Source organism: Chelonoidis abingdonii, chromosome 2, assembly GCF_003597395.2.
Source record: "Chelonoidis abingdonii isolate Lonesome George chromosome 2, CheloAbing_2.0, whole genome shotgun sequence".
NCBI lineage: Eukaryota > Metazoa > Chordata > Testudines > Testudinidae > Chelonoidis > Chelonoidis abingdonii.
The window spans coordinates 277,924,331-277,943,920 of NC_133770.1; the positions used below are offsets into that span (position 1 = coordinate 277,924,331).

The following is a 19,590-nucleotide window of genomic DNA, read 5'->3' on the forward strand; positions in this document are numbered from 1 at the left end:
ACCCCCCCCCCCCTCCCCCCCCGCTTTCTCTGGCAAAAATTCCCTTTCACTTCAGTGCAAGATTTACCTGGGTAAGATGTGAGTCCAGAGTTCTGAATAAGACTCTTAGGGTATATCTACACTTTGAGCTGGAGGTGTAATTTCTGACTCAGGTAAATGGCCTCATACTCGTTTTGATTGAGCAAGTGTGCTAAAAATAGAAGTGTAGCCACAGCAGTGCGGGTGGCAGTATGGGCTAGTCACCCTGAGTACAATCGTGCCTAGATGCTTACTAGGGTAGCTGGCTTGTCCCACTGCCTGTGTCGCTGCAGCTATACTTCTATTTTTAGGGTCCTAGCTCAATCAAAGTTAGTGCATGTATGTTTACCCAACCTGGAAATGACACCCCTAGCTCGAGTGTAGGCATAACCTAATCATGAGCTAGCTCATGAGGGTCTCAGTCTGCCCTGAGTAAGGGATAGAATGTGGATTCACTATTCCAAGAGTAGACAAAGGAGAGAATTGTCTCTGAATCACAGTTCTCCCACTTTGTTCATGGGGTAAGTAATCTGCTATTGGTATAGACATGACAGAGCTGTGCTGGCCATAGTGTGCTGGAGAAGAAGTCAAGACTCCAATTAGTTCCCACCATGATTCATGCACTTGCCTCCCATTTGCTCTGGAGTGAGGGTGGGAGAATAGCAGGCCTGCAGAGGCTGCTCCTCTCTCCGCCCGCTATCCACACACACTTGAACCTGCAATGTGGGTATCAACACTGTAGAATGGAGGCTTGTATCCCCCTTACTCCCTGTGCAGCACTGCAGAGATTGGAAGATTGGACTGCGACTCAACAGATCTGTGTTTAATTCCTGGCTCTGTTACAGACATTCTGTGGGAATTTGGGTGAATTATTTAATATCTCTGATCTCAATTCTGCAAAACAGGGATCATAAGATTTCCTCTCTACCCTTTACCTGTCATGTTTATTTATCTTGTAAGCTCTTTGGGGCAGGGAGAGTCTCTCTTACTATGCGTTAATGCCTAGCACAAGGAGACTGTGATCTCAGCTGGGCCCTCTATGCGCCATGTAATATAAATAATGATCAAAGCTGGTCATAAATCAGCACTATATAAATTAAAGACTTAAATTGTACTCAGATTAATTTTCTGTTCTTTATAAGTACGTATGTCATTTCTCGCAGGCAAAACACATCCCTTTCTTGGCAAGACTCAAAGCTATTCAAGGTGGTATATTAGATCTTTAGTCACTGTGGCAGCTGCGTGGATGTTAACACCAATTAATTTCCTAAAACAATTCAATTTTTTGTAGAAAAACTATGTCCTGCACAGAGTTAACTTCATTCACATGGACTTTAGACGTGATATTGCCAGAATATTTCTGGGTGGGAAGAACAGGGTGGTGCAAAGACTAGATGATCACCGTGATCCCTCTGGTCTTTAATACAATGTTTGGAATCACTAAACAAGCTGAATTCTGCCTCCTATGGATGGGGGAGGGTATAAGGAACCTTCATAACCACCTCTTACCTTGTTTAGCCCATGCTAGGGCTAGACACAATTGGAGTCTGAGCTATGGACCTGCCTTACTCCTGCAGGAGTGTGTGGTGCCCTGGAGAAGCAGGAAGGAGGCAGCCCAAGGCATGGGCTTCATGGAGGGATATAGTAGCTGAATGAATTCACCACGTCTCTTTCCTCCTGGGAGATTTTCCATCACCAAAGTCTCTCCTAAACTTGGATTCTGCTAGTAAAAACAATTTAGGTCCTGATACTGATGTCCCTGTGCTTGGACTCTTCTGAGTGAGGAGTCATTCTCACCAAGAGCCACCAAGAACATGACTGAGATTAGAAAACAAACAATTGCTAATTGCCATTTGCTGCCTAAGCAAATTGTACAACTTTGCTTGCAGATTCTAGTGTGGGAGAAGAATATGATACATTTAACTAAACTTTTCTCAGTCTGACACATTTGTTCTTATCTTTGTAGTTAAAGATCTAGAAAGAAAGAAGGAAACATCAAGTAAATCCAAGGTCAAGGGTACGGAAGATACAGGTGGGAGTAAACCATCTCCATCTACAGAAGGTCAGATTGTCAAAAAATATGATTTTGTGATGTCACATTAATAACCAGTTAAATATACAACTCTGCCATTACATAGACTGTTTTCCTCATTACAGATGTCTTTTTTTTCACTTGTTTTCCAAGATAATTATCAGCATTTAATTGCATTGATGGCAATTATAGCAATTAATTATAAGTAAAAGTCAATTTTATTCACCCTGGATATTTGATTAGCTACAATAGAAAGTTTTCTTTACATTGCTGTTCTATTTTTCAGATTTACACAGAATTTTAAAACTAAACAGTATGAAAAATAATTGAAAGTATTCTTTTGAACCTGCATAAAACAGATTGTCTTGCCTGATTTTTGCACTTCCATTCACTATTCAATATACAACATAGTATATATATAATAATGACAGAATTAAATATGACTTTCATGCTTGGAACTGATGTGAAATTGGCATATTTTATTACATTGTCCCCTAGAATCAACCTTGCATAACTGCCTGATTTTTATGTACAGCTGTCTGTCTTATGCATGCAAACACTTGCACACAAAACTCTTGTATGCAAAAATCAGGAAGTTATGTGTAGTTACACGAGTTTTATTTTAGATGTTTTGATTCTGTGTATGAGAGAGAGATTCTTTACAGGTTAACAAAAAGAAATTTAGCAGACTTGGAGGCTAATGCAACTGTGCTAGTAATCAGAAACATTTCCAGAATATATGTAGCACATACAAGTGTCACAAACAGATAGCTAAGGGTTAATGTTTCTTTTACCTGTAAAGGGTTAACAAAGGGAACCAAACACCTGACCAGAGGACCAATCAGGAAACTGGATTTTTAAGAGCTCAGGGAGGGAATTTTTCGGGTGGGGTCTTTGTCTGTGACTCGTGTGCTCCTCGCACGGAGAGAGGGACTCTCGTACACTCCATTTACTTCAATCGTCTGTTTCCCAAATTGTAAGTACACGTATATAGACAAACTAGTTTGTATATGTTTTTCAGTATTACATGTGTGTAGATGCAGGAAATGGTTAAATGTATGTCCTTTTGAATCAAGGCTTGTTATCATATCGTTCTTTTAAGCATAACCCGTGTATTGTCAAGTACCACTGATCACAGAACCCATAGTTTTATGTCTTTGTTTCATGTTTTTTACATAAAACTTTCTTAAGACCTGTGGAATTTTTCTCCAGGGGGCCAGGGGATGAGCTGCAGCCAACCAGGAATTCGTGGGAGGAAAAGAAGGAGGGGGAAGTGAATTGCACTCTCTGTTCGTAATCAAGGAGTATTAAAGTACAGTAATCTTCCAGGGTAACCCAGGGAGGGATAGCCTGGAGAGGTAAAAGAGGGAGAAGGGAAGTGGGTTATTTCCCTTTGTTGTGAGACTCAGGGCATCTGAGTCTTGGGGTTCCCCAGGGAAGGTTTTGGGGAGACCAGAGTGAGGCAGGCACTGAAATTCCTGTCTGGTGGCAGCGATATCAGATCTAAGCTGGTAATTAAGCTTGGAGATTTCATGCTAGCATTTTATGTTCTAAACTCTAAGGTTCAGATCTGAGTAGGAAAGCTATGACAACAAGAAAATCCATTCTGCATTTAATACATAACATAGCTTCTGGTTGGTTCTGAATTATTAAAAGAAATCCTCTTTTCAGAAATAACACTGAAGGCAATTATTTCCTTTCATGGTTATCTATGATATGCAGAACAAGCAAGGGGAAGAAGAGCTTAATATGACCTCAAATAACCTTTCTGCAATAAATAGACAGTTTCAAGATTCTCACCTCTACAGTGCCATTTCATTCTGATAGTGCAAGCACTATGTTATTGGTCCAACAATCATTGAAGTCAATGGGAATCTTTCCATTGATTTCAGTGGGCTGTGGATTATATCCTATATGGCTGTTAAATAATTACAAGACAGTATCTAAATTAATACGGTTTGGTTTTGTACAGCATGGTTCATACCAAATTGCCACTAAATCTTCACGTTCAATACAGCGTGTAAAGAAGCTTATGGAAAGAAGTTCACTAGCATGTATAGTTCTGTAAACTGTGAGCTGCATTTGCTGATGTAATATGGATGGAGGTGATCTGACTTAGTATTTGGGAGAATGTCTGAGCTGGGGGAAATGAGATGGTTAGGGAAGGAAGATGTGATTGTTTAGAGGCTTAAGAAGTGAAAAAGGCCAGGGTGGGAAAAGCTGGGCCTGTAATAACATTTGAAGAAAGTGTTGAATTGGCTCAGAGAGAGAAGGTGCCTGAGTCAGATTTCAGGAGAGGATCTACTACACCCTTCAGGGAGACAAGAGTAGAAGCAGAACTGAGTCTATCTGCAAAGGAGAAAGCGGGGATGAAGTTGGCACAAGAAAGCTGTAGTCTGTTGCATCCCTGTGTCATGATTCAGTCCTTCTTTTTATTTATTAAATCTTTTTTAACTTCAAAACTTGCTTTAGTTCTCTGAAGGTCTTCACATGCCATGTAGCTATAGATGGTTAGTACTGAATACCAAAATGGAAGTGTGCCATATGCTCAGAAGAAATGCAAAAGTTTTCTATGAATAACTGTTGGTCTTCTCTGAAAGTTTTCTGTGAAGCTGGGGTGTGTGTTGGGGTAACATAAAACTTGCAGGTAGCTCACTTTTTTGCCCTATTTGTTGCTATTTTTGTGGATCCTGACTTTAATTCTTTATTTTGTACAGCTCTGTTCCCAATCCAGCCCCTTTTAAGTCAATATAAAGATACCGTTAGGCTGGATTCTTTGCTGGCTTAAACCTTGTGCAGACTTTCAGTTTGACAAATTTTAATGTACAATAGAACCTCAGAGTTAGAAACACATTGGGAATGGAGATTTTTCATAACTCTGAACAAAATGTTATGGTCATTCTTTCAAAGCATTGACTTAATACAGCTTTGAAGCTTTACTTTGCAGAAGAAAAATGTTGCATTTAACCATATTAATTTAAGTAAAACATGAATAGAAATTATTTATTTACCATGTCAAATCTTTTTTTAAACTTCCCTTTAATTTTTTTAGTAGTTTACATTTAACACTGTATAGTATTGTATTTGCTTTTTTTGTTTTTTTGTCTCTGCTGCTGTTCAATTGAATACTTCAAATTCCAGATGAAGCGTGTGGATGACTGGTCAGTTCGTAACTCCGGTGTTCATAATTCTGAGGTTCTAGTGTTCATAATTCTGAGGTTCTAGTGTATCTGCTGTCTCATCAAGCATTTGGCATTGGAAAATCATGAAATGTTGGAGGGTTGAGATAGAGCATTAATTAGGGGAAAATGCAAACACGTTACTCTGCCATCTCCACAGTCAGCTGAATGGGGAATAGATCACTTCTGTTGCTATTTCTCTAACAAATTTTTACTCTGCAAATGGCAGCGTGTCTCTACTGTCTGTCTGCTTCTTATTCCATAAGCAAAACCTATTGTCAAATGGTATGGGGAGGGGGAATTGGCAGCTGTGCCATCCCTTGCAATTCAGGCACTTACCCATGGTGCTTCTGTGATTATTTTGTTTTAATCCTGCATCGTATTGCATGAGTAATGTTAATTCTGTCATTTCCTAACTTTTGAGATCTTGACTTTACAACTTTAACCATGTCCTTTTGATGTAGTTTTTGTGTGTGTGATGTGTAACAGAAATCCACAAGGTGCCCTAGAAATGAGAATTTTCTCTGTGCGGAATGGAAATGTAGCTTACTCACTGGAGGAAGCTTGAAACATCTTGTTTGTCTGGTCAAAGTATAATAGGAGGTTATGGGGTGTAGGCAGGGGTGAAAGTAACTGAAAGGACTTACCGGTATGCCAGAGTCCTAAGTGGGGGCATGACCTCAACTGGAAGAAGCATAGCCTCAACTGGAAGAGGTGGGGCCTTTAAAGATCTGCAGCGGCTGGAGCCCTGGGCCCTTTAAATCACCTCTGGGGAAGCCAATACAGTACAAGGGAGAGGGATAGCTTGGTGGTTTGAGTATTGGCCTGCTAAACCCAGCATTGTGAGTTCAATCTTTGAGGGGGCCCCTTAGGGATCTGGGGCAAAAATCAGTACTTGGTCCTGCTAGTGAAGGCAGGGGGCTAGATTCAATGACCTTTCAAGGTCCCTTCCAGTTCTAGGAGATAGGTATATCTCCAATTATGAATAAATAAACCATCCACAATGACTCTAAGTTCTTTCTTGAGTTGTAACAGCTAATTTAGACCCCAGCATTTTATATGTATAGTTGGGATCATGTATTCCAATGTGCATTACTCTGCAAATATCAACCTTGAATTTCATCTGCCATTTTGTTGCCCAGTCAACCAGTTTTGTGAGATCCTTTTGTAGCTCTCTGCATTTTGTTTGGGACTTACGAAACTACTCAGGATAGTTATCTGCAATTTTTGTCACCTCATTGTTTACCCCTTTTTCCAGATCATTTATGAATATGTTGAATAGGACTGGTCCCAATACAGATTCCTGGAGGACACCACTATTTACCTCTCTCCATTCTGAAAACTGACCATTTATTCCTACCCTTTTTTCCCCATCTTTTAACCAGTTACCAATCCATGAGAGGACCTTCCCTCTTATCCCAGGTATGAAGTGGTATAATAATAACTATTAATCTTTAGCACTTAAAGTTGTAAACTGTAAATGATTTGTTCTTGGACTATATATCATCCAACAGTATTGTAAATCTTTCTGTAATATTTGAAAGCAAAACTTAACTTTGAATAAAAGACACATCTGTCTGCATCTCCACACAACTGTGCTTTTGTTGTTTTGATGAATATTTTCTTTCATAATAAAACTTTTCCAGTGTGGTTTCTTTGCACAATGCTGCATTTTCAGTAGAAGTTCTTTCAAGGAATGATATAAACTGTGAATATTTGGTATACATCTCAGCTACATCCCTTTGTTTCTACACCACAGTAAGTTTTGCAGATGAGGTAACAACTCTGCTTGAATTTGTCCACTTTGTGGACAGTGCTAGAAGAAATGGGGGAGACAGACTGGCATCCTGAGAAACACTGTAGTTGACTGGGCACTAGCGAGGGATCACGTGCACGTGGCAAAAGACTTAAATTATATATGAGTACAGCCTCTAATACACAAATATCATAGAACACAGTTGCCAGAGGAAAGGAGATTCCAGTCAACAATGCACAGTACATTTTTTCTCTCTATATATATAATTTATAATGTGAATTCTGATTTATATTCTTATTAATACCAGAATGGCTCTATACTACAACCTGACATATGTCAAAGAGCAACTTCATATTATGGTCTGGCATGGCAAGAGCTTTTGTGTATTAATGGTGTTTCCAGTCCTCTTGGCTTTAATCCATACTTCAATCTAGCACTATAGAAATGTCTATAAATAAATGTGTAGGATGCTGTCCATATGCACTGCTGCTGAGAGGAAGAGCAGTCCTGTGGTTAGAGCACTAGTCTGTGATTTGGGAGTGCAGGATTTAAGTCCTTTCATTGCCATCGGTAAGATGGGGATCATAGCTTTTGCCTACCTCACAGAGGCATTGTGAGGATAAATACATTAAAGATTGTGAGCAGTTCAGAAACTACAATAAGGGAGGCCACATAATCCTCCCTTATGATGTGGTGCTGGGTGCTTTATAGCTATGGATAAACCTGGTATGTCATGAATGCTGGTCCCACAGCTGGCCAACATCCAGGAGAGATGTTAGTTTGCTCTCAAAGGTCAAAAAGCACCTTTTAAAAAGCCAGCCTCCATCAAATGGAGTTCTGGCAGTGGTCAGAGGGATGAGAGAGCACATCGTTTGGTTGTTGTTTACAGAGTAACATGTCTGTATATCTTCATGGGATTTGTGTAATTCTGCCATGTTGCTGGGGTTATCCAGTGCACAAGAGTTGTGATAGCTGTGTACAGCTGCAAGAGGGGAGTCAAAGGGTTCAGGAACCTGTTGAAGTCTAGAACTATTGAACACAACTTTACCTGGGAGGAGGTGTGTTGCTGAGGATTGGGTGACCCTGTCTTCCCCTCATGGAGGTGGATGGATCTCCTGACACTTAATTGCAAATATGTGGGACTAGGGGAGCTAGGCCTCTGCATTATTACCTAATTCCTGAGGGAATCTTCTTAATCCTTTTTCAACCCTGCCCCCAATTTTCATTTTGTTTCAGTGTGATGGGGATATTTTGGGGGCTGGCACATCCATTAATATCCTTCACCAACTGTCAGTCAGTCAGGGGATGATCCCACCTTCACATTAGGATCTCTGGCATGACTTGTTCCATTCCATTCCTTTGTATCACTTCTTCTCTTGAGCTCAGTTGTCTTAGCTGAGGATTGAGATTCCACTACTGGAAGGGAACACTTTTGAGTTGCTGCTGGAAGCCTAATCTGCTAGTGAAGAGTTTAATTAACTTGACTCTGAATTATAGTCTCATTAATATTTTATTATGGCTCCATACTACAAATGGGTGGGCTCAATGGGCACAATCCTGAAAATGTTTACTTGCAGGAATAACTTTGCTCACACAAGTAGACCCACTGAAAATAATAGAGCATATAAAGTATCTTATATGCATAACAGTTTGGAGAATGAGGCCCTATAGCAGCATATATCAGGAAATTTGCAAGGTTGCTGTAAGTCAGCAGCTTTAGAGGCAAATTTTAACCTCAGCAGGGCCCTTGCTTCAGTTCAGTTTATTTAACTAGTACTAGTAGAATTTGGAAAAATCACCTTTTGTTGAACACTCATATTTGGGACTTTTGTTTTAAATTAGATGTGTGATAAATACTATCGATGGAAGATAGGGATGGTAGTTTGTTCTGGAAGGCTAATCAACTCTTTCCTGTAGAATACCTCTGTTATCTCATCTGTTCTTCTCCCCTAAGAACTTTCCAGCTCAATATCCTAATTTAGCTCAATACCTAGAGGGCAGACAGGTGCTGTCAAGCTGTGGCAGATGTTTCTGCCTTCAGAGTTTCATAATATTTAGTGTTCCATTGTTCTCCAAAGAAGTAGTAATACAGTCTGAGTTGCAAGCAGTAATGGTGAAGCTATCTGTCTGTGTCTACAGATAGTTATAAATCTCTTTATAACTATCAACATATTTCAGTGAGGGCAACTCTATTTGGTTGGTTTTGTAAAAGGAAAAACCTCAGATCTTCAGATTTTGTCTCAATCAAATACACATTCTGTCAGCCTAATTATTATACATGCATCTGACGAAGTGGGTATTCACCCACGAAAGCTCATGCTCTAATACGTCTGTTAGTCTATAAGGTGCCATAGGACTCTTTGCTCCTAATAATTATGTAATCCTTCTGTCAGGTGGTGTCAGCACCACCCAAGGCTGCATTCAATATCTAAGGGTTCCTCCTAACATTACAAACCAAAATCAGCTTAAGCTCTCACCCAGGAATCTGGACTAAACACCATCTTGCTCTCTGAGTGCCACTGTTTATTTAGGTGCCTGTGGGTTATGAAAGTGCCTAGCTTTAGACACCCAAACTTGCAAATTTTGGCTTCAGTGAGTCATAGAAAACAAACAGGGAGTCAGCCACTGGCTGAACTAAGAATAAAGCCCAGAAGTCTAGAAGCCACTGCATTGTGTGACAGGAATCTCTTTTCTTCTGGTAACTGTGTTCGTCGGCTTGTATTCGTGAAGTGTTACCATCCAGTCAGTCCCTGCATTATGCTGGAAAGTAACCATTTGTGCTAAGGGCAGATAGCAGACCACCATGTAAATTATGGTTTTACAGACTCTACATTTTTATATTTTTAAATGTCACTACAAAACCCAACTAAAGATGAGCCAAATCATATACCAAGTTAACACAGAAATTCCTATGGTCTCCATAATGTTGGCTGACTTAATTCAAATGATAACATTGGTAAATTTGAGCTCCTTTTTTAAGTACAACACTAAAAACATTCAGATTTAGGATCTCTCAGTGTCTCTGCCATATTATAGAAGTTCCCCTTATGGAAAAGTTCTATACAATATAATAATGGTGAAATAGGATTCTATATAAATTACTTTCTAAAGCTATAGCATTTAATAGAGAATAATGTCTTTTGTATAAGGTTCGTTAATCATTCCATGGAATTCTTTATGAGGGATACAATTCTCTTTAATTCTATAGGTTGGTTCAACAATAATTTTGTATTAAATTCTATTGGACTTTTCCATAAGGGTCTAGCCTTAAAAATCTAATTCAAATGGGCTTGGATATGAGAATTATCACTCAGTTTTAAAGCAGTATGAAGACCATAAGAAAAGGATAGTTATAAGTGACATCAAATTGAGGGAAGTGTCTGGTAAAGTACTTTAGGGATTAGAGTTGAGTCTGCTCTGATTTAACTTCTTCATTAATCATCTGGGATATAATATGATGTCACACAGCTGGGCTGCCTATATGTCATCTGCATTTGTTCAACTCACACATGTTACAAGAGTGAGGCTAGAGAAATAATAAGGGACTTAATGAGATTAGAAACATGGGTAGACAAAAAAAATAGATGAAACTCTGAAAAAAAAGGCAATGTAGCAGTGGGAAAAATAATCTGAAACATGGCTATTCAGTAGATTATTCATGGCTATTATAGAGGATGAGAGAAGCCTGAAAAACAGTGAACTTCTCCTAGAAAGAAAGGAGCACAATTAGATTGTAAACTCTCTTGGGGCAGGGACTGTCTTTTTGTTCTGCATTTTATGGCATTTAGCATGATGGGGTCGCAGTCCATGACTAGGGCTCCTAGGTGCTACCATACAGATAATTATCTAGGGATAGTGTAGGGGTGTATAATCTTCGTATTGGTATTGTTTCCTAGTCTTCTAACTACTGAATGGAGAGTGGCAGGCAAAGGGAAGTTCTCTACAGGGGAATGCATTATATATAAAGTTTTAGGTGGGAAGGCTATGACCGATCCAGAGGCAGCAGTGAAAGACACAATGAGGATGACTGGATGTGGAAGCTGTGGCATGTACATGATCCTGGAGGGTGTACCTGAAAAGAGTTTTGTCTGCATGAAGTGCCGCCTGATAGACCTGATGGAAGAAAAGATCCAAGGACTGGAGATGCAGGTGGAAAGTCTGGTCAAGTTTAGAAGGGGGTTTGAGCAGATGATGGAGCAAAGACATGAGGAGGCTGAAGGGATAAGCTCCAGACTTGCAGATAGACACAAGACAATAGATTCTGAGAGAGACGGCTGGGGTGAGGAAAGTGACGTGGAAGCATTGACTTAAGGAGAACCAGGCAGGGAAGAGCACGGGCCAGGTGAAGAGAGAATAGAACTAGGAACAGATTTGTACTAGAGTGAAATGAAAAGGGGGCACAACAGGTGGTCGCTGAAGGAGAGGAGGGCAAAGGAACAAAGGAAAGCTGCTAGTCCTACAAGGAAAGGGGGAGAGTCATGGAGGCCAACACCAAATTATAGAGCCCATAGAGGATGCAAGGGGAAACGATGAGAGGATTGCAGCCGTGGGTGCAGTGGATAGAACCGAGCAATCACACTGTCACAGGAAAGGTCAAGGGTCACTGACTGGGAACTCGCTTAGCTGAGAGATAGACGGCTTATAGAGCTGATCGGTGAGAACAGGAGGGTTGCTGGTTCCGGTGCTAAGATACGAGATGTGGATGAGGCTGAGAAGACTCCTACTGGGGGGCGGGAAAGAATTGCCTGCATCATGAAGAACGATGATATGGCTGTAGACTTTCATTGGAACGTATCAGGGAGACTTCGCCCACGACTGGGGAAGGAGCTTAAGAAATGAGGCCTCAGGTGATCGTTCACTGGGATTCTGCCGGTTCCGAGGAGGGCACCTTAGCAAGGTGTGGACAAGATCAATATGGACGAAATCATGATGGCTCAGGCGAGCTCGTGCATAAGGAAGGCTTGTGGGATGTTATGGCCACTGGGAAGCATTTATGAAGAAGACTGGTTCCTCGGCTCACTTCACCTGGAAGAAGGAGGAGAAATGACTTCTAGGATGGAGGCCGCGCCAACTGATGAAGAGAGCTTTAAAACTAAGATTGGGGAGTGATGGCTGGAGAGTGTCCAGGATCTCCGATGCGAGAGATGTGAAGCCTTGAGAGGGAAGAAAACAAGAGTAGAGGAGATACGAGCCGTGACCGAAGAATGCGATAAGGAGGAAGGGTTAGTGTGTACGAGACCGGAGTCTAACATGTGATTGCTGTGGTGGTGGTATCCAGGTGGCCGAAGGGAGGTCGGTAGAATGTCTGTGCCTAACCAGGTAGAAGAATGTCAGTGAAGCCAAACGGCAAAAATTAGAATGTCTGTACACTAATGGCGAGGAACCGAGGAAACATAAATGGAGGAACTAGAGCTACTGTGCAGAAGTGAACCGGATATTATAAGGGATACAGAAACATGTGATATAGTAGTCATGACTGGAGTACAGATATTGAAGGCTATGTTCTGTTAGGAAGACAGCGATAGAAAGCACAAGTGGCTGGGGTAGCATTATTTATTATCTATAATGAGTGTTAACTGTAAAGAAATAAGAAGTGATGGAATGATAAGACAGAGTCTGTTCTGGGCAAAAACACACTGGGAAAGAAAGCTACTAGAGCTCCCCTGAGATTCTGCTTGGGGTGTGCTACGACCGCTGGATCTGATTTGGATATGGATGAGACCTCTTTAATGTTTTTATTGAAGGAACACTAATGGGATTGTGTGATCATGGGAGACTTAAACTTCCCAGAGTATAGACTGGGAGGGACAATGCTAGTAAGAATAATAGGCTCGATTTTTCTGGGATGTGATGTGAAGCTTATGGAATTTCTTCACCAAGTGTGAGAATAACAAAAGAGAGGGGCATACCATTTTAGATTGGTTTTGGTGAGTATTTTGAGGACCTCATAGAGAAAATGGTTGTAGGGGACAAACCTTGGTTCGAGTGATCACTAATTCAGTTTCAAACTGATGGAGGATAAACAAAAAATAGATTCTGGACTAGGGTTTTTGACTTCAAACGGCTAAATTTAAAGTAATTAAGAAATTAGTTAGAGAAGTGGATTGACTGAGAACTTGTGAGCTAAATGCGGAGGAGGCGGAATGTACTTAAGTCGAAGCGTGCAAAACTTTCAGAAGCGCTGCATCCCAAGGAAAGGAAAAAAGCCAACTAGGCAGGCAGTGTATACCAAGTGGATGAGCAGTATCCAGAGAGGCGATTAAGAAACGAAAGCTACAAGGAGTTGGAGATGGGTGGTTTAGCAAGGAAAGCTACCTTAGTGAGGGCAGACATGTAGGGATAAAGGTGAGAAAGGCTAAAGCATGTAGTTAGTTGACCTTGCAAAGGATTAGAAGACCCATAGTTAAAAATTTTCTATGAGCCATAGAAATAAGGAAGAGAAACGAAAGAAGAAGTGGGACTGACTAAATACTGAGGATGCTGGAGGTTAAGATAACCTAGGTGGCCGCCAATATCTAATAAATACTTTGCCTCAGTCTTTAAATAAGGCGTAGGATGAGGAGCTTAGGGATAGATGGAAGGAAGACAAATGGGAGATGAGGATTATGGAGGTAGGATATTACCACTCTTGAGGTAGAGGCCAAACTTGAAACAGGCTTAATGACAAGATCAGGGAGGGCTTCAGATAATCTTCAGTCCAAGAATAGTGCAAAGGAACGTGGCACGATTGAAATGCAAGCCCATTAGCAAAATTTTTAATGAATCAGTCAACTCGAGGGTGTGTTACCGTCCGACTGGAGATTGTTTTAAGAAAGGGAAAAAAAGTGATCCGAGTAACTATAGGCCTGTTAGTTTGACATCTGTAGTATGTAAGGTCTTGGAAAAAATTTTGAAGGAGAAAGTAGTTAAGGACATTGAGGTCAATGGTAATTGGGACAAAATACAACATGGTTTTACAAAAGGTAGATCGTGCCAAACCAACCTGATCTCCTTCTTTGAGAAGGTGACAGATTTTTTAGACAAAGGAAATGCAGTAGATCTAATTTACCTCGATTTCAGTAAGGCATTTGACACGGTTCCACATGGGGAATTATTAGTTAAATTGGAAAAGATGGGGATCAATATGAAAATTGAAAGGTGGATAAGGAACTGGTTAAAGGGAGACTACAACGGGTCGTACTGAAAGGTGAACTGTCAGGCTGGAAGGAGGTTACTAGTGGAGTTCCTCAGGATCAGTTTTGGGACCAATCTTATTTACCTTTTTATTACTGACCTTGGCACAAAAAGCGGGAATGTGCTAATAAAGTTTGCGGATGACACAAAGCTGGGAGGTATTGCTAACACAGAGAAGGACCGGGATATCATACAGGAAGATCTGGATGACCTTGTAAACTGGAGTAATAGTAATAGGATGAAATTTAATAGTGAAAAGTGCAAGGTCATGCATTTAGGGATTAATAATAAGAATTTTAGTTATAAATTGGGGACACATCAGTTGGAAGCAACAGAGGAGGAGAAGGACCTTGGAGTATTGGTTGATCACAGGATGACTATGAGCCGCCAATGTGATATGGCCGTTAAAAAAGCTAATGCGGTTTTAGGATGCATCAGGCGAAGGTATTTCCAGCAAAGATAAGGAGGTGTTAGTACCGTTATATAAGGCACTGGTGAGACCTCATCTGGAATACTGTGTGCAGTTCTGGTCTCCCATGTTTAAGAAGGATGAATTCAAACTGGAACAGGTTCAGAGACGGGCTACTAGGATGATCCGAGGAATGGAAAACCTGTCTTATGAAAGGAGACTCAAAGAGCTTGGCTTGTTTAGCCTAACAAAAGAAGGTTGAGGGGGGATATGCTTGCTCTTTATAAATATATCAGAGGGATTAATATTAGGGAGGGAGAGGAATTATTTAAGCTTAGTACCAATGTAGACACAAGAACAAATGGGTATAAACTGGACACTAGGAAGTTTAGACTTGAAATTAGATGAAGGTTTCTAACCATTAGAGGAGTGAAGTTCTGGAACAGCCTTCCAAGGGGAGTAGTGGGGGCAAAAGACATATCTGGCTTTAAGACGGATTCTCTGCAGCTTGAGGTCTTCAAACCACAATTTGAAGATTTCAATAACTCAGACATAGGTTAGGAGTTGTTATAGAAGTGGATGGGTAGGATTCTGTGGCCTGCTTTGTGCAGGAGGTCAGACTAGATGATCATATTGGTCCCTTCTGACCTTAAAGTCTATGATTCTATGAGTCTAAAATTTAGTCACAGAAGTCATGGAATCCATGACTTCAGCCTGTGGTGGTAGAGTTGCAGGGTCTCCCGCTGCCCGCAGGGGCAGGGAGCTGCAGGGTACGCTCACTGCCTCTAGGGTCCCTGCAGCTCCTGGCCACGGCGGGTGGTGGGGGAACCCCCAGAGTTGGTGGTGGTGGGGGAACCCCCAAGTTCCTGGCTCCCATGAGTGGCCGGGGAACTCCTGAGTTCCCGACTGCTGTGGGCTCCTGAAGCTGCGGGTGGTGTGAGTATCCTGCAGTTCCCGGCTGCCATGGGCTGTGGGGACACCCCACAGCTCACAGCCCCCACAAGCAGAGCAGGGACCTCTCAAGCTGCAGGCAGCAGGAGTAACCCACAGCCCTCAGCTGCTGCAGGGGGCTCCTAGCTCCTGCACAGCTGCCCTGCTTCAGGCCATGTGGGGACCCGCAGATCCCCATTTTGTCCCAGATAGTTTTAGTAAAACTCATGGACAGGTCATGGCTAGGATGAATTTTTCTTTTTTGACCATGACCCGTCTGTGATTTTTACTAAAAATATCCCTTTTAAAATCTTAGCCTTAATTTTATTTATATATATCTATGAACTCGCTGTAGGAGTAACAGGTATAAAATAATTGATGGCAATCCTATCACATGAGACACTTTGAATTGGACAAAGACCCATCAAATAAAAAGTTCAGAACAAATTTCTTGTGAGCGATGTGACAACTGACATAGATAATTTGGGTATAAACACTGAATACAACAAAGTACTTCTTTTTTTTAAACTTGCTCAGGGCCTTACCCTGCATTTGCTGCATACTCCAAACCCCCACTGACTTCAGCGAGCGTGTAGGGTGCACAAGGTATCCAGGATCAGGTTCTTTCAAGGCTCTTTTGTTCTTGTTGTGTTGTCTGTCTTTTGGATTTTTTTTTTCAGAAACATTTTTGGCCTTTGAGACAAATATTCTGTTTTTGTGTTTGTTATTCAGGTGACACAATGATTCCCTAGATATTGTTATTAAGTGGCATATGTCACCCTTGTTAAACAACATGGTCTTCATTGGTTGTCTAAGGGCTTGTCTACACATGAGGCATTGTGCACCTATAGAGCGCTCTAAAGTTTTGCACTCTAACTGTCCTGTGTAGACCATGCTGACACACTCTAAAAGGTTCCTAGTGTGCATTAACGTACTACTTACAGGAGTACATCAATGCACAAGGTACCTTTTGGAGCACCTCAGAAGAGTCTACATAGTACAACTAGAGCACTAAACTTTAGACTGTTCTACAGTTTACAGCCCTTTGGTGTGCATCATGTGGACAAGACCTAAGATGTAGGGTTTTGATTAGGGCTGTCAAGTGATTAAAAAAATCAATAGTGCAATTAATCACACTGTTAAACAATAATAGAATGTAGGACTGTCAATTAATCACAGTTATCATGTGATTAACTCAAAAAAAATAATTGCGATGACAAAATTGAAATTTATTAACTATTTTTGAATTTTTTTTACATTTTCAAATATATTTATTTAAATTACAACCCAATACAAAATATACAGTGCTCACTGTATATTATTTTTATTACAAATATTTGAACTGTAATAATTGTAAACAAAATAAATAGTATTTTTCAATTCACCTCATACAAGTACCATAATGCAATCTCTTTATTGTGAAAGTGCAATTTACAAATGTAGATTTTTTTTTGTTACATTACTGCACTCAAAAACAAAACAATGTAGGCACTAAAGTTTTACAAGTCCATTCAGTCCTACTTCTTGTTCAGCCAATCATTAAGACAAACAAGTTTGTTTACATTTACGGGAAATAATGCTGCCAGCTACTTATTTACATCACCTGAAAGTGAGAACAGGCATTAGCATGGCACTTTTGTAGCCAGTGCTGAAAGGTGTTTACATGCCAGACATGCTAAACATTTGTATGCCCTTTCATCCTTTGGCTACCATTCCGGAGGACATGCTTCCATGCTGGTGATGCTTGTTAAAAAAAAACTGCATTAATTAAATTTTGACTGAATTACCTGGGGGAGACTAGTATGTCTCCAGCTCTGTTTTACCTACATTCTGCCATGTATTCCACATTGTAGCAGTCTTGGATTATCACCCAGCACATGTTGTTTGTTTTAAGAACACTTTCACTCATATTTGACAAAATGCAAAGAAGGTACCAATGTGAGATTTCTAAAGATAGCTACAGCGCCCAACCCAAGGTTTAAGAATCTGAAGTGCCTTCCAAAATCTGAGAGGGACAACATGTGGAGCATGCTTTCAGAAGTCTTAGAAGAGCTACATTCGGATGCAGAAACTACAGAACTCGAACCACCAAAAAAAAAAATCAACCTTTTGCTGGTGGCATCTGACTCAGATGATGAAAGTGAACATGCATCGGTCTGCACTGCTTTGGATTGTTATTGAGCAGAACCCATCATCAGCATGGACACATGAATGCTGGTTGAAGATGAAGGGACATATGAATCTTTAGTGCATCTGGCACATAAATATCTTGCAACTCCAGCTACAATAGTGCCATGTGAACGTCTGTTCTCAGTTTCAGGTAACATTGTAAACAAGAAGTGGGCAGCATTATCTCCTGCAAATGTAAACAAACTTATTTGTCTGAGTGACTGGCTGAACAAGAATTAGGACTGAATGGACTTGTAGGCTCTAAAGTTTTACATTGTTTTATTTTTGAATAGTTATTTTCTGTACATAATTCTACATTTGTAAGTTATACTTTCATGATAAAGAGATTGCACTTCAATACTTGTATGAGGTAAATTCAAAAATACTATTTCTTTTGTTTATCATTTTTGCAGTGCAAATATTTGTAATAAAAATAATATACACTTTGATTTCAATTACAACACAGAATACAATATATTTGAAAATGTAGAAAAACGTACAAAATATTTAATACATTTCAATTGGTATTCTATTGTTTAAAAGTGCGATTTAAAACTGCAATGAATCACGATTCATTTTTTTAATACCTATTAATTTTTTTTAGTTAATTGCATGAGTTAATGGCAATTAGTCGACAGCCCTAGTTTTGGCTTGGAACCTGCTTAACTGAGAGTCTGTATTTCTCCCCTTCTGAGATAACCATGGTTAGGCTCAGCCAGGAACCCCTGATCATGGCTAGGTAAGCAACAAGTTTTGACTGTTCCTCTTTCCTAATCCCTTCGTCCCCATTTCTACCTCCACTTAAAAAAATTAAATCCATGTAACTAAAAATCCTCTGCTGAGTCTTCAGTAGATTCCTTTGACTTGTGCATTGTATCTCTATCCCTATCCCCAGCCCGTCTTCTTAGTCTGCATATTTTTGGATTGCAACCCCTTCAGGACAGGGATTATCTGTTTTCTGTGTTTGTGCCATACCTGTTACTATGAGGATCCAGTCCCAGTTGGGGTGTTTTTGACCTACCATAATATAAATATTTAATAGAACAAGAAAAGAGAGGTAGCATATGGCAGGTGCTATGTGACATGGATTCATAGAATCATAGAAATGTAGGATTGGAAGGGACATTGAGAAGTCATCAAGTCCAACCCCCTGTGCTGGGGGAGGACGAAGTAAACCTAGAACATCCCTAACAGCTGTTTGTCCAACCTGTTCTTAAAAACCTCTGAAAAGATGGAGATTCCACAATCTCTGTCAGGAGCCTATTCCAGTGATTAACTACTGTTAGATTTAGCAGGTTTTCCCAATATCTAACCTAAATCTCCCCTGCTGAAGATTACTTCTTATTCCTCACAAGTCAGGCTTTCTAAATCTTTAAAAATTTTTGTTGCTGTTCTCTAGACCAGTGCTTCTCAAAGCTGGTCCACTGCTTGTTCAGGAAAAGCCCCTGGTGGTCCGGGCCAGTTTGTTTACCTGCTGCATCCACAGGTTTGGCTGATTGCGGCTCCCACTGGCCACAGTTTGCCGCTCCAGGCCAATGGGAGCTGCGGGAAGTAGCAGCCAGCACATCCCTCAGCCCATGCCACTTCCTACAGCCCCCGTTGGCCTGGAGTGGTGAACCGCGGCCAGTGGGAGCTGTGATTGACCAAACCCGCGGGTGCAGCAGCTAAACAAACTGGGCCAGACCTCTGGGGGCTTTCCCTGAACAAGAGGCAGACCAGCTTTGAGAAGCACTGCTCTAGACTCTCTCTAATTTGTCCATATTCAGTTTGTGATCTACTGTAACTCCCAGGTCCTTTTCAGCATTATTACCACTTAGCCAGTTATTTCTCATTTTCCACTTATGCATTTGTCTTTTTTCTTCCTAAGTGAGGTAGTTTAATACTCCTGGGGGAATTCTGTGCCACTGCGCAATGCAGAGTTTTG

At 40.7% G+C, this 19,590-nt stretch overlaps 1 protein-coding gene across 2 annotated transcripts in view; it reads left to right on the top strand.

Annotated features, from left to right (window-relative positions):
• COL14A1 (collagen type XIV alpha 1 chain) overlaps positions 1–19,590 on the top strand; it is a 180,650-nt gene that overhangs the window by 22,832 nt on the left and 138,228 nt on the right. For both annotated transcript variants that reach the window (XM_032777229.2, XM_032777230.2), the window contains exon 5: positions 1,985–2,080. In XM_032777229.2, the coding sequence (XP_032633120.1) occupies positions 1,985–2,080 (96 nt within the window). The remainder of the gene's footprint in view (positions 1–1,984; positions 2,081–19,590) is intronic.